This window comes from Mauremys reevesii, linkage group 6 (genome assembly GCF_016161935.1).
Source record: "Mauremys reevesii isolate NIE-2019 linkage group 6, ASM1616193v1, whole genome shotgun sequence".
NCBI lineage: Eukaryota > Metazoa > Chordata > Testudines > Geoemydidae > Mauremys > Mauremys reevesii.
Genome location: NC_052628.1, coordinates 17,610,462 through 17,630,062, shown reverse-complemented (window position 1 = coordinate 17,630,062; position 19,601 = coordinate 17,610,462). Strand labels below are relative to the sequence as shown.

At 42.0% G+C, this 19,601-nt stretch overlaps 1 protein-coding gene and 1 long non-coding RNA gene across 6 annotated transcripts in view; one reads left to right on the top strand and one right to left on the bottom strand.

Annotated features, from left to right (window-relative positions):
* Positions 1-19,601, bottom strand: part of DCC (DCC netrin 1 receptor) — a 555,466-nt gene that overhangs the window by 18,906 nt on the left and 516,959 nt on the right. For all 3 annotated transcript variants that reach the window (XM_039544135.1, XM_039544134.1, XM_039544133.1), the window contains one exon: positions 7,592-7,804. In XM_039544135.1, coding sequence (XP_039400069.1) covers positions 7,592-7,804 — 213 coding nt within the window. The remainder of the gene's footprint in view (positions 1-7,591; positions 7,805-19,601) is intronic.
* Positions 1-19,601, top strand: part of LOC120407873 — a 72,063-nt gene that overhangs the window by 6,435 nt on the left and 46,027 nt on the right. For 2 of the 3 annotated variants that reach the window (XR_005600292.1, XR_005600291.1), the window contains exon 3: positions 614-665. This is a non-coding gene — a long non-coding RNA (uncharacterized LOC120407873). Of the gene's footprint in view, positions 1-613; positions 723-19,601 lie in introns of all 3 variants that reach the window. The other variant, XR_005600290.1, reaches the window with a different exon arrangement.

Here is a 19,601-nt window from a genome sequence, read left to right as displayed (position 1 = left end):
GAAGGGACCTTGAAAGGTCATTGAATCCAGCCCCCTGCCTTCACTAGCAGGACCAATTTTTACCTCAGATCCCTAAGTGGCCTCCTCAAGGATTGAATTCACAACCCTGGGTTTAGCAGGCCAATGCTCAAACCACTGAGCTATCCCTCCCCCCATGTGATCATGTCACATGAACTGGAATCCATCTTTAACCTAGTGCTTTTCCATTGACAAGGGGTGGGTGGGAACCCAGAGGGACAAAGGATTCCTGCCTTATGCAAAAGGTATATAAGTGGGTGGAACAGAGAAAATGGGGCAGCCATCATGAGAAATCCTCTAGCTACCACCTGAGCTGGAACAAGAGCAGTACCAGGGGAAAGGATTGTGCCCAGGCCTGGAAGGTGTCCAGTCTGTGAAAGAAACATATTGAAACATCTCTGAGGGTGAGATTTTATACATAAAGAGGCCTTTATGTATGTGCGAGATTACTATGGCACAGGATTAATTAAATTGTATTCAATCCATTGTTTCATACTGATTTTACCTCTCATTTCTGTGGGTGTGATTTTTGTAATTTTTTTTTCAGTTTTCTCTCTTGTTTTTCTGGTTCTTTCTTTCAAATCTTCATACACAGGAAGAAGTGGCAGACACAGCAGCCACCAGACCGAGCTGATTTCCTTAGGCAGGTATGCTGTGGTAACCTCTAATGAAGACACTTAGTGGGAGGCTACAAGCAGGCACTGGTAGGGACTTGTACTAATGTACTGCCATAATTGATTACTTTTATATATATATAGACATGCATGCTAGACTACTTCTTGCAAAAAACAAACAAAAGTTATGCCAAGAATACATGATTTCCTGACGAGCCAGAGAACATAAACAAGTCCACATTCTGTGCAACCCTCCCCTACAACTTCCAGATCATATCCAGTTTCGATCACACCTTCCAGTGTGTAAGGAAGAAAAAAAAATCAAACTCAGTTTTGCCGTACAATGATGTACTGTTTAGTTCTGTCATATCCACTGGCATATTGGTCCATGGAAGATTGAAAAGATGGGAAATTTTACTTCTGTTTGTACATATTATGCAAAAAAAGTAAAGTGCCAATAGAATACAGCACTTTTACAACTGCAGAAAAATACAGGGGCTAAAGTTATAAAACTGGGATACAGTATAAAAGGCTCTACTTAAGAGGTCACATTTTCTACCCTGCATACGGCACACTTACAGCTACAGAAGACAAATGGCCTGCTAATCCAGGTTCATTTAAAGTGCAGCGGATCATTTCAACAGTTAAAAGGAATTTCCACTTGTCAGGAATTGAAAAAAAAACACACTCCTTTCCTGGCCATTTGTAGAATTTATGTCAGATCCATAATGCAATAAGCTCAACACTCCATCAAGCATTTTCTATTTAACCTGAAAGGAGAGTAAGTCAAACCGCTTAAATGTCTATGTCCATGATTTGCAAGGAGAAATGACCGCAGCCACAGTGGAGTGTAGAAAGGAAAGATTGTGCAGTTACTCTCATGTCTTCAGATTTAGTATTAAGAATCTGAACCACTGTATCATAAAGTGGTGATGAAATGGTGTAATCTACTATAAAATATCTATCAAATGGGCCAGCTTAAAGCAGAGAGAGCAAACTCAACGGACTAAGGTAAAAAGGAGTAAATTTCAGCTTTGGGGTATGTTGAATGTATGACCTGATAAACAGGATTGTGGCCTTTTGAGTTATTTATTAGTTCCCTTATGGTAAAATACTATAGAATTGAATAAAATACGTTAACCTTTCTACAGGTTTGTATGTAGTAGCTTATAGATGTTAATAGCTAATTATAACACTTCTGTATAATTCTATTGGATGCTAAAATACTTGTAGAAAAGATCTTCTATTAGGGCTTGATCCAATGCCCATGGGGGTGCATGTGTGTCAACAAAAAGACTCCCATTGACTTAAACGACCATGACATTTGGCCCTTAAATTCTATGGCCGCGATTTTCAAAAACAGAGGCTTAAAGTTAGTCTCCTAAATCCACATTTACACACATGAATAAATGGTCTGATTTTAAAAAGTGCTAAACAAACTCAAGCTTCCACTGAGATCAGTTAGATCTGCTGGATAGTCATAATCTTTAAGAATCAGGCTGCTTATTTAGGTGCCTGCATATATTGATATAGGCGCCTACTTTTAGGGATCCACTTTTGAAAAAATCTTTGTCCATACAATTCCTATAGAACCCTGTTATATTTCTATAGAACCCTGTTGGCTTCATCCCAGTTCAATTAAACAGGAAGTTTCCATCACAGTTATTTTTGGAGGGATAAGACACTTGCCCAACACGTGTTTGAGAAATGAGAGAGTAATGTTTTCCATGACACTCGCTTAAAGTAATAAACACTTTGCTTGGTCTAAATAATGACAAATTTATTACTAATTACATTATTATGTTCTGCAAGTAGAAATTGCTTGAGATCTAAAAAAGCCTAGTGAAAAATTAATTCATTCCATCCATCTGTTTGAGCCAAGAAATTATTTTTCCCAAAAGAGAAATTGCTAGCATTTAAGGGCTGGCATGCCCCCACCTACAGTAAAATCAGAGTGGTTTCAAAGGGGATATCTCTATGATTCCTCCCTAGTTGTTCTGTCAATGGGGAGGAAGGAGGAATTGCCTGTCCAGAAACCCTGCTGATCCTCTGAGCTCCATGCAATTATCAGGGACTACCCATAGACAAGCCAGTGTGCCTCCACAGTGGCTCTGGTCCATGGCAGCTACCTTCTCTGGAAATGTGGGTCCAGTGGTCACAATTAATGTAACCTTTTGTCTAATTAACAATACAGACTTATACAGTGTAGGGAACACAGAAAATTCTGAGGTAACATAATTACTCACAAATAGCAATTTTAATGGTGATCACTGAACTTTATATGGGGACGGCTAACATGTCTCTACTTACTCCCCCGCCCCCACCACCAAAGCATGAAGATCAAGTAAAAAAATATGATTGCCTTACTTATTCAAGTAGTTCTACTGAAGTAAGTAGGCTTATTCACATAATAAGGTCAGTATGATTTGGCCTTCTGTAAACTTGTGGTATTACGTAAGGATGAATAGACACTATCATATATAAAAACATAAGTCAGTTGTAAGAGTTGGGGTGGGGGGAAGACTTTCCAACATTGTAGGGTTTCTCTGCTTCTGTCTGATGTCAAAAATTGAATTACCTAGTGATGGATAGCAGGTGTTCATAATAAAAACATGGTGCTTTTTTTGGTAGTCTTGTAATCACTTACTGTTAGGTAACATATGTTGTGTGGCAAGAACACTATGTTCAGAGAGCAACATCTGAATATAGAACAGAATTCAATAGAGCTGAAATTTCTGAACTGCAGGTAATTCTGCCAAACTGAGCAACCCACCACATTGCATAGTGTGAATTATCAATATTGGGTCTGATCTGCACACTTTCTTCACACAAGTAGTCCTTATTTACTAGATAATATTATTGACTTCAAAAGCACAACTCACATAAGAATTATTCATGTAAGGATTCTGGGATTGGGCCCATATATATATATATAATGTAAGGCTTATGTTATAAAACTTGTTTCATTTTATTGCATTTAATACAATATAGAAGAGGTGTGAACTATGTGGTGGTGTGTAGTTGTGCTACCCTAGGAGCATCCCAAGAAAGGAATATCTTTAGTTAAGCACAATCCCTCTCTCTGCTCCATAGTCCATACTAGCAGCAAACAACTACCTTCCCCAGGACAGCTCCAATGTGGAGATGGTGCATTGTGGAGGATGGACCTAAGACCCTTTCCCGACTTGCTTGTGATGCAGGGTAGTGGGTAGATCAGGTCTTCTTTTTTTTGGACAAATAGTGTATTTGCCGAAAAACGCAGTTTCAGTCAACATGGAACTATTTGTAAATTTGAACCAGGCCATAGATTATTTTGGGATGGGGGTGCACTCAGTCTCTCCTTTTGAAGCTTTTCCTCTTAGTATAAATAATCATTGGAGCAGGGGCTTAAACTTGAGTCTCCCTCACCTGAGTGAGTGTCCTAAACACCAAGCTAATGTCTGGGTAGTGATTCTCCTTCTCTCTGGCCAAATTACTATTCAATTATTTTATACAAAGTGGAGGAGCTTCAGCAGGAGAGACTGAAACAAATCCATCCCTAGAGCCTGGAATGGGATGAAATGCAGGTTCAGAAGCCTGCTCCAGAGCAGGGATTCAAACCTGGCTCTCCCAATCCCATGAGAGGACCTTAACGACTGGGACATAAGCTCATGTTTTGTTTGATCTGAAACAGAATTTTTCAATTTGCCAACATTTTTTGGCATTTCTGGATTTGGTTTGATCTGACTGATTTCCCCCTCGCCTATTTTTTGGAACTGCCAAGAGAACCAAAAAATCTAGTAATGAGAACTCCTGGCCCCTCTCTGCACCTGGACCCATGGTGCAGGGGGGCAATGCAGGAATTTAAAGAAGGGTATTACTAGCATCATTCTCATCTCCTAGTGCACTGCTACAGACTAGGGACCAAATGGCTAGGCAGCAGTTCTGCAGAATAGGACCTAGGGGTTACAGTGGACGAGAAGCTGGATATGAGTCGACAGTGTGCCCTTGTTGCCAAGAAGGCTAACGGCATTTTGGGCTGTATAAGTAGGAACATTGCCAGCAGATCGAGGGACGTGATCATTCCCCTCTATTCGACATTGGTGAGGCCTCATCTGGAGTACTGTGTCCAGTTTTGGGCCCCATACTACAAGAAGGATGTGGAAAAATTGGAAAGAGTCCAGTGGAGGGCAACAAAAATGATTAGGGGGCTGGAGTACATGACTTATGAGGAGAGGCTGAGGGAACTGGGATTGTTTAGTCTGCAGAAGAGAAGAATGAGGGGGGATTTGATAGCTGCTTTCAACCAGGGCCGGCTCCAGACCCCAGCGCGCCAAGCGCGCGCTTGGGGTGGCCTTTTGCCGGCAGGGCAGCAGGCAGGTCCGGCGGACCTTCCGCAGTCATGCCTGCGGGAGGTCCAACGGAGCCGCGGGACCACCGGACCTCCCGCAGGCATGACTGCGGCGGGTGCGCTGGTCCCGCGGCTCGTGTGGACCTCCCACAGGCATGCCTGCGGAAGCTCCACTGTAGGTGCGGGACCAGCGGCACGTCTGCGGGAGGTCCCGTGGAGGCGTGGGACTGGCGCCTGGCCGCGCAAGTGGTGCGGCGCGCCGCCCTGCTTGGGGCGGCGGAATTCATAGAGCCGCCTCTGCTTTCAACTACCTGAAAGAGGGTTCCAAAGAGAATGGATCTAGACTGTTCTCAGTGGTAGCAGATGACAGAACAAGGAGTAATGGTCTCAAGTTGCAGTGGGGGAAGTTTAGGTTGAATATTAGGAAAAACTTTTTCATTAGGAGGGTGGTGAAGCTCTGGAATGGGTTACCTAGGGAGGTGGTGGAATCTCCTTCCTTAGAGGTTTTTAAGGCCAGGCTTGACAAAGCCCTGGCTGGGATGATTTAGTTGGGGATTAGTCCTGCTTTGAGCAAGGGGTTGTACTAGAAGACCTCCTGAGGTACCTTCCAACCCAATGTATTAAGATGAGGCCCTGAAACATAATCCCTTATCAAAGGCCCGGTATGAGGCCTAAGGCCTGAACTAAAGTAATGGTCAAGACTTTGCTAACATAAAGCAAAGTTAAACTGTGAGCCAGAGGCAGCCCTGCTTGCAGAAGCTGGCAACGAAAGGGCTGATGTTGCAAAAATACACATACCTAAAAGGTACTGGACATTAGAGATACCAGAACACTCTGATACTTGCACATTCCACACAGATAACAAGGACAGGGGCAAAAGGGGAATATGATGGATAGAGTTGTTTTGTTCGAACCAACATGTACAAGGTGAGAAGCGGCACCTTACTGCGTAGAAGGGAGTGATGTGTAATTTCTTTGTACCTGTGTACAAGAACACACCCCTGAGTGGATATCTTTGTCTGGCCTAGGGGGCAGTGGAAAGTCCCACCACTGTCTGAGCTGGTTGCCAGGGAGCACATATGTACTAGCTAGCAGCACCTTAGCAGCACCTTGGATATCTAATCCAGGGAGCTGGAGACTGTGTTTCTCTTCGACAGTAAACCTGGCCCGGGTGCCTTCGTACCTCACAAGAGTCTGTGGTCATTGGGGGTTCTCTTTGGGTCTGCTGTGTCAGCTATCTGCACAGAGCCAGGGCAGCACACCGGGAGAACACACGCACACAGCTGACTGATATCAACATTGAATAGAGCAGAGCACCACACCGGTAGCGTCTGACCACATCCTGATATTCTATGATTTTATGATTCTAAGTGAGAATTTAAAGGTATTTAATGGAGCTTCCCAGTAGAGGATGAGGAATTTTAAATGTAGAGGGTTGCAACTTTTAAGAAAGTCAAAATATAGGTAAGGGTTGACCTTTTAATTCTACAATTCTCACCAGGATGTCACTTAGTTTCAGTTCTACAAACGGCCTCAGTCCGCAGGCACAACCATCACTGATGTCAATGATGTGACTGGGAGTGGTGTGCATAGATAGAAGGCGCAGTACACGGGCATTACGATTTATAGCCAGATTGTGCTTATTAGGGTCTGGCCCAGGTTGCTGGCAGAGAAGAGCTGCTTTGTCCCAGGGGGCAGCTCTGAAAGCCACAGGAGGCCTGATTCGCATTTACACTCAGGCCACTTTATGCCACTTTGGAGCACTTAAGTGGGCATTAAGGACATTTACACTCACTTCAAGGCCCCCTCCAATGGCCAGAATGCTGCAAAGAAACTTTAGTGCAAATGAGTGTGAGGCTCACCCCTTAAGAGTACAGCATGTGCTCCTCTCCACTGTTGTTCCTCCCACTCTCCTTTGAGGTGCGTAGCCCTCCAAGGAGTGTTGAGAACAATCTCTGTATTTAGGAGAACACAAGGACCACAACTGTGGCTGACTCCTATCCGAGGTTCTGCAGCAGAAGGGAAGGTCTTTGTGTCCTTCACTTTCCTTGCACATCCATGCCAGGTCCCGGCGCAATACCAATTAAATGCAAAACGTAAAATGATAGCAGTCAATGGAACATAAGCAGAACAAAAATCAAAGCCCTACTGCAGAAAGAGGAAGGATAATCCAGTGTCTAGGTCTTGGAAGATCTAGGTTCAAATCCCTAATCTGCCCAAGAATTTCCTGCATAGCCTTTGGCAAGTCACTTAGGGCCAGGTCTGTATAGGTATTTAAGCTCCTAAAGATGCAGCTAAGTACCAAGAGGGATTTTTCAAAAGCACCTACCTAGATTCCTGCAGGCTTGTGTTTCTGCATCTTTAGGCACATAAATACCTTTAAATATTTGGCCCTTAGTCTCTCCATGTCTCAGTTCCCCACCATTAAAATGGGGATAACAGCACTTCCCTGCCTCACATGGGTATTGTGAAGATAACTAACTTAAAATTATGAGGTGCTCACATACTATTCTGAGGGCAGAGGGCAGATAAGTACCTTAGACAGATAATCCCTGCATCCAGGCTCAGATAGAATACTGCACCTTGGTGGCTAATAAATAATATCAGTCATTCTTTCCTGAATTATTACCTGTTTGAGACAAAAGTGGTGTATAAGGGACTTTCGGTTCTATTGCACTCATTGGTGGAGGTAGCAAAGGGTTGGCAAAGCTGCGGAGAGGGTGTGTAGGCCGGACACAGGCTGTGGGAATCGTTCTGCTCGGGGCGTCCTCGTTGCTGGCATGTTCAGGCTGTGTCTGTGGCAGCATGGATGGCTGTTGTGGAACTGGTCCTTCACTCACCGCTGTTAGGGAATAACAAAATGAACTATTATTGAAATATTTTTCCAAATCCTATTTCTTACTTTTGTGCTCATTTCCCAAAGAATGGGAAGTGCCAGCCTTTAACCTTTGAGGAGCTGTAAGAAATATGTAAACATTTTTTTTTCAAAGAAGTGCTGCAATAAAGTGTCCTTCAAATAAAGTACAGAAAATGACATTTTTCGCTCCCTCTGTATATTTTATTTGTATACAAACTTCTTAAGTTCCCATCACTAATGGGTCTAGGTGCCTTTAAATTCTAAATATCAACCAAAATCATAAGTATATCATACGGATAGTGACAGAAATCCCAGCTGCTGAAACTCTTTACATTCTGCCCAATATTATTGTTATAGCCACAGCTAATGAGAGTTGAAGACAAAGAAGGGACTTAATTTCTATTTAACCAAATACCAACATCATTTTTTCCTTGAGACAGCAGTAATATTCACTGTGCCAAAGCAGTCAGTTGCTGTTTTATTATCCTATACCCAAAGTCAATTTTTCTGTGATTTAAACATGCCATGTCAACCTTCAAATATAAATCAAGGTTACTCTATGTTCTCGAGTGTTTCTTATAAAAGGCTCTCAAAAATTACCTCTCTCATGAACTTTCTATGCCAAAACAGAGTAACAAACTTGGCTAAAGTAATGTGAAAGAAAAATGAAAGAAAAGGAAAACATTTCAGTGGATGAAATAATTTCTTTTTTTTGTCTGCTTTGTAGCCAGACTGGTAATTTGAGTGTGATTACAACTGTTTAAAGCGACAAAGAGTCCTGTGGCACCTTATAGACTAACAGATGTATTGGAGCATAAGCTTTCGTGGGTGAATACCCACTTTGTCAGATGCATGTAGTGGAAATTTCCAGAGGCAGGTATAAATGTGCAGGCAAGAATCAGTCTAGAGATAATGAGGTTAGTTCAATCAGGGAGGATGAGGCCCTCTTCTAGCAGCTGAGGTGTGAACACCAAGGGAGGAGAAACTGCTTTTGTAGTTGCAACAACATGGTCTGTTACTGAGAATATGCACATATTGCAAATGGAGCTACAGAGAAGCTGCTCAGTGATATTTTCAAAGAACAGTGTCAGGATAAAAGAGATGCTATGTGACAGTGCCAACGCTTCTAAACAAGTTAAGGGCATTTGTATTAATGCTGTAATCCACTTTATTTGCACAGTCATGGGCCATCTGTGAAAGTGATAAATGCTCTGAGTTCATTTTTTTTTAAACTTAAAAAAAATTCACGTGAGTTGAGTTCTTATGAAAGGTGATGGATTAAGAGTCCTGAAATCTAAAATTGTCACGGAACTTGGAGGGAAGAGCAAAGGTTGCAGGAGGGAAGAGTCAGGAGGAGGCAAAGGAAGTCAGTCTGTGTACACATAGCTGGAAAGCTAGCTGCAGTTGCAGAACCTCTGTAAATAGTTCTATTAGTAAAGAGCCAGTTTTGTTTTTGAAACATGGAGTTCTCTTATGATAGTACCCAGCATAAGGTACATAAAATGCTATGCACAGAACAGGCATAGGACAAGCAATGGCATGGTTTAAATTTCCCCATACTGCTCTGTCAGTAGTTTCACTGGACAGCCTGCGGGGCAAATGGTAGTTCAGTTTCCATGCCCATTCATTTCTTGGCTACAGATCTCTTTAGAGCAAGAGCGATGTTAAATTATTTCCTTCTCAGATTGAGCCTGCAAGCAGGTCATGTGGTATGCAGGAAAAACATGAAGAAGGTGGGGTCCAGTTGAGCAGGGAGGATAGCGGAAGGGTTGACAGACTGGGGTGATATGGTCAGGTTAACAGACCATAAAGGATCTTAGTGGTTATGGTTTGTTTGTTTGTTTATCCTAGGGTGACCAGATGTCCTGATTTTATAGGGACTGTCCTGATTTTTGGGTCTTTTTCTTATATAGGCTCCTATTACCTCCCAACCCCTGTCCCAATCTTTCACACTTGCTGTCTGGTCACCCTAGTTTATCCAAAAGATAAAACCCAGGAGCTGAGAAACTTGGAGGAAGAGGTATCTCGTTGCATCTGTATATGGAGGGATTGAGGCATAGAAAGTGAGAACGAGGGAGTAAGATCAGATGTCACTTAATCTGTGTGGAGACTGGGTATGAAATCCTGACCCCATTGAAGTCAATGGAAGTTTTGTCATTCACTTCAATGGACCCAGGATTTCTCCCTGGGTATCTCACTTTACAAAGTTATCTGCAATCTGTAAAAAGTTTGAGTCCTCCGTCTAGTGCTGTCTCTAAGTCACTGAGTGTACTGGTCTTTGCTATTTTATACGGAGAAACAATATTGCACCATCAATAAGCCACTATTGTACTGCAGGACATCCTTCAAGGGTACCACACTGTCCAAATGAAGTTGTTCTTCCAATAGATTAATAAAAAATCTGAGGGTGGAGGGAATAGATTATTTTGTACTTGAGAGAAGAATTTTAGTTTTGAAGTAGTAAAAGTCTCCAAGGAGTAAATCCGAGTCACCTCTATCTACCACGACAGGCCCAACTAGAGTTATCCATGGGGGAATAAGACTGTGAGGAAGAAACCTTGGCTGGTTATGCCATGGTTATGGGTATAGTATACTAAACAGAAAGATGGCCAGGAATCCCCTCTCCCCTGTCACAAGTGCTGGCCACTTCTGCACAATGCACAGTCAACCTATGGGACTCTTTGTCAGAGGATGTTGTGAAGTCAAGACTATAACAGGGTTAAAAAAACAACTAGATAAATTCATGGAGGATAGGTCCATCAATGACTATTAGCCAAGATGGGTAGGGATGGTGTCACTAGCCTCTGTTTGCCAGAGTCTGGGAGAGGGCAGCAGGGGATGGATCACTTGGTTATTGCCTGTTCTGTTCATTCCCTCTGGGGCATCTGGCATTGGCCACTGTCGGAAGACAGGATACTGGGCTAGATGGACCTTTGGTCTGATCCAGTATGGCCGTTCTTATGTTCTTATGCTCTGCACAGTGTCTCAACACTCCCATTCCAGATCCTGCATCCTAGGCAAATTCATGGAGGCCCTGCAGCCCTGGGCTCTACTGTGTTTCCTGAGGATTTCCAAAATCCTGACCCATTGTGTAGAGGAATCTCACTAGAGCTTCCCTAAATGACTAAAAATCTTTACCTTACTTGCAAACAGAGCAGTGGAAGGGTGCAAACAAGTTAACAAAGTATAATCAGAGGAGGGACATATTTATTTTGGGCAAACTGGATTTGTCCAGTCTTGATATTAAGGTAAAAACTCCTTAATATCTGTGCCAGCCAGAATGGCTCATAGCTGAACTGTTAATCTTGTGGATGGAGCCCAGAAAGCAAAAACAAACAAACAATCAAGACCCCAAACAGCTCATCCTTCTACTACAGAAAACAACCTTCCTGACACTTAGATATCTGGCCTACTTGTTATACTGGGAATGAAAATGCTCTAGAGGATCTGGAACTCCAGAACTCATTATAGAAATAACATGTAATTACAGAGCCAAGACAAATCTCAAGGCACTTTATAATAATTAATGTCCATGTATATAAGTAATTACAACCTACTACGTGGTAAAATTATTTTGAAAAATGGAAATGAGGATTTTTGTTCCAGAATCCTTGTATCTGTTCCTGAGGCAATATTGCAGACCTCTCCAGCAATTTGGAATTCCAGCAGAGATGTGACCAAGGTCACAATAATTTGTAGTCTGTAAAAGTTTACTTGGTTGTAGTGAAGTTTCCTTGTCCTCACTTTCAGTGCTCTCTGCCTAATGATGCCACTGACTGGCTCTCCACTCTTCTTTCCGTCCACTCCCTTGCTCTGTGTGCCCCTTCTACTCTTCTTTCTTGACTGTTCTCTTTGGACTAGGCTTTGACTTGGACCACATGCCAGTGCAGGAGAGTAAAAGCACCTTTAAATCTCTGACTTGGTGCACAGAGGTAAACTAGTGCTGTGGGAGCAGGTTGGCAAATAGTAGGGATGGAGAATGGTGGTATGTTGGCTCCATCCCTACTACTTGCTGGCCAAGGAGAATCTGGAGAATTGTGACTCAAAGGTGTGTGTCTTAGTGGCAAGGTCTTTGAGGGTGACTCCTTGCTCACAGCTGTGCTTAAAGGAAAAAATCCAGCCTTTTGTCTTTTTCTCCTGCTCTTGGCCTCACATTTTCTTTCATGATATTAGGAAGAGCCTACTTCTTCTACTGTGCCCAAGGCTATCACGTCCTTCAAATCCACTTCTTTTGGGAGTCTGCTGACCCACACGCACAGACAAGAGAGAGCAGGCATGTATTGCTAACCTCCACTGACCTGCCTGCTATCTTCTGAGTTTATGGTCTCAGAGAGAAAAACTTGATCAGCTGGCACCAGCAGTGCAGAAAGTGATATTCTTAACATTAATGGGCACTAGATATAGCTCCTGAGAAAGTTTCTGTATAAATCCAAGTGGGCTAGAAATGAAAGATGGTGATGGATATTGGAAGGGAAGCACAGTTGTAAAATCTGAAGACTACAATAACTTTTATTATACAAAAGTATAATACTATACTACCTGATGGGGTTGAGCACTCCATCTACAATTGAAGGCAAGGATTCCATAAAAATTAGAAGGCTTGACTTGGGCTGTAAATATTGAAAGTAAGTTGTCTGAGGAAGATGTCTAGTATTTGAGAAGGGAGTTTTAAAACAATAAAACATACATGCTTGAAAACCTAATGAGAGCCATCAATTCACAGTTAGTTCAGGTTCCTGAGGGAATGGAAGATGGAAGCTCTGAAAGTTTATTTAAATAATGGATGAAGAGGAGTCTGTTGCTGGTACCACACGATCCAGTTACCTCAATTTCCCACTTAGAAGCTAGACATTTGCCTTTACGAAACCCTGCACTGATGTCTAATCCCAGAAGAATTCTGATTACTTGAACAAATATTGTAGTTAAAAATAGGATTTTGATGGAAGCTAGGCTCTCAGAGAATCCTGAATATGAAAAACATTGTATTGGGTCCCAACTGTCCTCACTGCTGAAGTTAAGAGCTTTGACAAGGTAAAAAAAAAAAATAATTGCTGTACCTTGGCACCTGATCCAAACCCCAATTAAACCAATAGGAGGACCTTCCACTGATTTCTACAGGCTTTGGATCAGACCCTAACTGGAGGACTTTTATGTCCAGGTAAGCTCCATTTACAATGTGGAAGATTTATTTACTTCTTCAAATCCTCTGCTGCTGTCATGTTTTTCTGGATTCCAAAAGGAATGAACTGTCTACTAGAAGAACAAGAGGCAGCTGGTGGACTTAACATAGTCTCAGCATTCTACTGTATACTTTTACTTTTCTCTTGCATTTGCATATAGACTAATAGAATCATAGAAACATAGGCCTGTAAGAGATTTCAAAAGCTTATATAGTCCAGCCCCCTATGCTGAGGCAAGACCAAGTAAACGTAGACCATCCCTAACTGGTGTTTGTCTAACCTATTCTTAAAAATCTCAAATGACAGGAATTCCACAACCTCCCATGGAAGTCTATTCCATTGCTTAACTGATTATCCTTATAGCTTGAAAGTTTGTACTAATAACTAACCTAAATCTCCCTTGATGCAGATTAAGCCCATTATTTCATGTCCTACCTTCAGTGGACATGGAAAACAAATGATCACAGTCCTCTTTATAAGCTTAATATATTTTAAGACTATCAGGTCTTCTTTTCTCAAGGCTAAACATGCCATGTTTTTTTTTTAATTTTTCCTTCTATGCCAGGAGTGGCCAAACTTACAGACCCTCCGAGCCGCATATGACAATCTAGTGAGATTCCTCTACACAAACTAGAGCAGCTTTAAAGATATTTTTTTTCAGAAATGAATTCTTTGGTCCATCATAAATGACTTCAGAAATATTTCTATTGAATACAGTGAAGCTGGATCTGTCTTATTCTAGCAAATGCAAAAAAAATAAAACAAAAACAAAACCCAAAACCCACAGCACCTTTTCCCCAAGAATATAAATATAAATACCTAAACTTCTCACCTGAGAATAAAACTGGTGTTCTAGCAAATTTATTAGTCTTATTTGTATTACAATAAAGCCAGAGGCCCTAACTGAAATGAGGGCCATATTGTGTAGGTGCGATACAAATAACTAGAACCTGTCCCCAGGGAGTTTATAATCTAAATAGAAAAGACAGACAACGCATGGGAGGGGGAACAGAAGCACAGAGAAGTGCAGCCCAGGGTCACACAGAGCTAGTAATAAAACTGACACCTCCTAAATCCCAGTCTGGTACCCTGTCCTCTGGGTCATGATTGCCATTCATAATTAAACATACGCTGGTATAGCCCGGGCTTATCTCTGACTTCATGTCAGAGTGGAGCTAACAGCCACATTCAAAGTGGGAGTACTTCTCAAAGATATCACCCAGTAAAAGATATACAGTGAACAGTTCATACATCTGATATCATTATACTTCTCAAATATATCAAACCAAGACCTGTTGGGGGTATAGACCAGAACATATGGAAGTACTAGTCCACAAGCTAAATTTTGACATAATTGGCATCACAGAGACTCAATGGGCTAAATCTCATGACTAGAATATTGGTATAGATGGCATAGAACGGGGTGGCCAAATTGTGGCTCGCAAGCCACATGCGGCTCTTTTGACAGTTAAAGTGCAGCCCATGGATCCTCCTGCCCCCAAGGCCTCTCCATTCTCTATCTATCAGTCAGAGGAGGAGGAACTCAGGGCTTCTGCCCTGCGGCAGGGTGGTGGGCTTAGGGGCTTCTGCCAGAGACAACTGGTGCCTGCTGAGAGTGGGGGGCACAATTTAAAGGTTCATGCCCCACCCAGTAGCTTGAGTCATGCCTCCCCAGGCATGCCCTGGCAAAAAACTCCACGCATCGCCTCTAGCTTCTGCCTGGCAGAGAGGGGGTCTCGGCGCTGGAAGCAAAGTGGGGTTTGGGGTGGAAGCTGACAGCTCATGATCCCCCACATAATAACCTCACGACCCCCTGAGGGGTCCCGACCCCCAGTTTCAGAACCCCTGTACTAGTCCTTAAAACTGCTTCTTCCTGACCAGTGCCACTTCAGTGTTTTTCCTAGTTAAGGATGAATCATCAGGTCTCATCCAGTTGTTCTTTTCTCTCAAATTCTGAGACCTCAAGGGGACAGCATTGTCTGTGCTTGATGGGGAGGAGACAAACCTGAGCATCCTCTGCAAGTTTGATGACATTGCAGGCCACGGCATCTCACAATCTTTAACGTGTACCTCAGGATTCTGGGGAAACAGCTCAAAATAGAGACCGGACAGATTCCTTAGGTGAAGGCTAATGGTTAGGAGGAACTGCAGCACAGAGTGAAGCCACCTTAATATGACACACATATATTTCCTGGCAGCAAGGATAGAAAAGCAAATCTATAATAATTGGCTTATATAAATTTCACTGATAGTGTAAAACAAACAAGCAGATGTATTATTCAAGGAGGTTCTGGTTGATTCTGACTTAGCCCTTCATTTTTTTTTTTTTAAAGTTTTCTTCTCAGTAGAAGATGAACAGTAAAAATTGGCTTAAGGAAGATTTTCAACACTGGAAGCTTTGAGGTCAACCATGAATGGTTTCAGGAACAGAAAGAGGTGTTCAAGCATGGTCCACTTTACAGAATGCACAGCAACACTTTCCCTAATGACATTCCACATGATGTATTCAAAGATTGCTACATCCTGATCAATAGCATGTTCAGCCATGTAGTACAGCAGGTAGAATTCACCGCAAAGGAATTATTACAGTGCATGTATTTCATTTTTTTAAAACTTTGCTGCAATGGGGCAAGAGTCTCATGGGGTTTTCACTGTGTGGTTCAAATGGATACAAATATACCTTATGCACCTTCCCTAGTATGATCTTCAATTGCCATTCACTGTCAAGAAAACCCTACATGATCAGATTAAGACAAAGAAGTGGATATGACTGAGTCAGAATCCTAGAGTAATTTTGCTGAAACCATTTTCTGCAGGAGAGAAGCCATATGGGAGACCTGGTAAGGTGAGCCAAACATGAAGCAGATTCTCCAGCTGCTTTTTAATGTTGTCTGCTGGCTGAGTGTGTAGGAAGGAAATGTGCAACAAGGAGCGCAGCCATTCTTTCATATTATGTGCTGCTGCCAGTCCCTGTGTTCAGTGGTGGGAGCATTAGTAGAGAGAGCAGGAATGTACATACATACATACACATACATACACACACACACACACACACACACAAATCTATCTATCTATCTAGCCTCTCCTCCATTCCACTCAGGCAGAAGGCTAACCCACCATGCTGTTACAGAAAGCTAGGAAATTGCTTGGCTGGTTATTTGATAAAACAAACATATATGAAAATAGTTTCTGCCTTATGGATTTTTTTGTGTATGGAGTTTTGTGGTGCTCCTTTCTGTCATATTTTGCAGCTGAGTCTCCTGCATCTCTGATGGATGCTGCAGAAGTAACAATGTCTTCTTTGACTTTGCACCTGGTTTGCTGCATGTGTGGGAATTTATCCACAGATAATTCTCCTCATTTCTACTCTGCTGTGTAAAAACGAAATATTTAGCCAGAAATTTTCAAGATGTCATTCTGAGAGTAGTACCTCACAATTCCTACTGGAGATCTGCAGAAATATCTGCTTTGGATCAATCATGGCTGTACAGAAATGTTCAGTTGCTCTCACCACCTGCTTCCAGTGATGATTCCAGGGTGGGTAGGTTGGTTAGACTCAGTTCAAAAGTGCATTTTTTTTTCACAAGAAAAGGGTAAGATATTGATCAGATGACTGAGGTGTGCTATGACATCCTCTGGGGAGAAGTCTGGCAATGTAAAATAATTGTTTGTGGATGAAGGCACTTGATGGGGTGAATGCTGTGAGAGGTCACAGGAGAGGTCTGGAGGTATTAGAAAAAAGATGAGGTAACGCCACAAGGAGGACAAGATGATAGCAGCTGACCTAGCAGAGTCCAGAGAGGGGAGCAAAGGGCATTCTCTCAAAAGGAGGCAGTCCTGTTCCAATCCATCCTGTGGGAGGCCATCTACAAGATATGGGGAACAGGACACCAACCTCCCGTCCAGTGCTCTTCAGGGGAGTGGCAAGTTTGTGCATGCCTATACTTTTGACAATTTATTAAATATATAATCCCTTGTGAAATGTATCATGAAACATACTTATGAAATGTACGATCCCTGCTCCACATTGCCCCAGTGAACACTATCAAAGTGCCTATCAAGAGGTGCAATTGCCCATGCATCCACATTTTTTTAAAAAAAACTCTCCAGGATAAAGACCACACATTCCAATCTGCCAATCTTCTCTTCCATCTCCATGGGTAGGCAGAATCCAACATCTTGTAATGGGAAGTTAAAATTCTCCTCCCAAGTTTGGTGTCCATACATCACAAAGCTGAAGACCCTGTGTTTCCGCATGTTAACTCTGTGATAATTTGGGGGTGAGGGAGGTCTATACTCTCACACAGAAACATCCAGCCAGGAGTCAGCTGCTCCAGCCAGGAGGCAGCTACCATTTAGCCTTGTATTGGATCCAGATATTGTAGGGGAAGAAGGTGACAATGATACTGGGTTCCTGGCTAGAACATCTAGGCCCACAGTCTACCAATAAGCCTTCTACTGAAATGTCAATTGCCAGTGTCTCTGAGTCTGACCATAATGACTGAAAGCAAAAATCAAACAGGAGAAAAACCACTCATGGAATTTATTCTCCATGAACTAGCAGCACAGACTGCCAGCAATATGAAAAATGTGTGTGATAGATTGACATAAATATGTCAGTAATTCATACTGAAGAGTAGAATAACGTTAAGAGGGAATTATAAGACAATATGAGTCCCCGAGCTAGGATAATGAACATGCAAAAGCATGGTCATAGGTTAGAACAGGGGTAGGCAACCTATGGCACGCGTGCCGAAGGCGGCACGTGAGCTGATTTTCAGTGGCACTCACAGTGCCCGGGTCCTGACCACTGGTCCGGGAGGCTCTGCATTTTAATTTAATTTTAAATGAAGCTTCTTAAACATTTTAAAAACCTTATTTACTTTACATACAACAATAGTTTAGTTATATATTATAGACTTATAGAAAGAGACCTTCTAAAGACCTTTAATGTATTACCGGCACATAAAACCTTAAATCAGAGTGAATAAATGAAGACTCGGCACATCACTTCTGAAAGGTTGCTGACTCCTGGGCTAGAACATATGGCCCATGATGTTAGGACTGCTTATTTCAAAATAAGGTGTGAAGGTGAGGCTGAGGGACAACTGTTATGTGCGTATGTAAAGTGAGTACAGGAACAAAAGTACACCAATCTATTTCTCTAAAGAATATAAGTCTGGTAAATCTATGCCACGGCAAGCAGTGTGAGCTAGGGGAGAGTGTAATGGTCTGGAATTCAGGAAACATGGGTTCTATTCCTAGCTCTGCCATTAGCCTCCTGGATGACCTTGCACAAGTCATTTTACCTCTCTGTGCCCCAGTTTTCCCATCTGTAAAATGGTGATAATGATACTGACCCATTTTGTAAAGTGCTTTAAGATTTACTGATGAAAAATGCTACGTAAGAGATAGGTGTTATTATTTCATGCAAGACTGTTATATCCTTCCTGAAGGGTCCATATATGGTAATATCTTTGTGGAAGATGCCATAGGAAGGCAGTTTAAAGTAAACTGAGAGGATGAGGGGGCAAAGGATGATACGAGATGCCTGAGTCTAAGAAATGCTGCCCTGCTAAACTGTCATGGACAAAGGGGCAAGCTGGTAAAAGTATGCATTCTCCAGAAGCATAAACTATTTCTTCCAAGTTTAATGACATGGCTTGGACCTATCTAGATAACTTGGTGCAGAGTTTAAGGCTAGGTACATTATGCAGATTTTTATTTTTTATTTTGATCCAATTCTCTTTCAATTCTTAATAAATCTTGTTTTGGTACAAACCAAGGGGTTTTAAAACTTGGGGGATTTGACACAGACGATCCTGAAGAGGTGCAACAACTTTCAACCTCTAAGAAGAGGTGTGAAGCAAGGCTTTCTGGTGTCCCTCCTGATCAGTATTCTCAGTCCACCTGGTATGAACTAACGAGCTCTCTACCATAATATTTTGATCCTCCAAATGCACAAGAATGCCTAATTAAACACAGATGAACACTGAGTTTAAGGAGTATATGATGACAATGTTTTATAAGGAACAAATCTGCTGGTAAGAAAATATTAGTGCAATTTTGGCAAACCTGGGTTTAATATAGAGAATGCTGGGTGGGATTTTGAAGACCAATCAACATTGGCCTAATTCTGTTCCCACTGAAATCAATGGAATTTTTCTATTGATGTCAATGTGAATTTTGCCATTGATTTCAAGTTAGGCCAGGATGGAGTGCTTTTTGAAAATGCAACCCACAATGTATTCTTTTTATATTGTATACTGGTTAACTTTGAGAGGAAGGAATTAACTGCAAAGACTGCATGCATTCTTACTACACTTCAAAATTATACTGTACTACACAACTGCAGATATTTTCCTTTTTATTACTGGCTCATACCAAAAAACACCCAGAGGAACCCAGTCATGAGGTGAGATGTCATTTTGTTCAAATTAATGTGTACACAAACTCTAAGCTAGTTATAAGCCTTCCTTTAAAGTATACTGTCCTCCTGATAAGAAATTAATACTGTGTTTGCTATTTCATAGATTCAGAGATTCCAAGGTCACAAAGGACCCATTGATATCATCTAGTCTGATCTCCTGCAGGCCATAGAA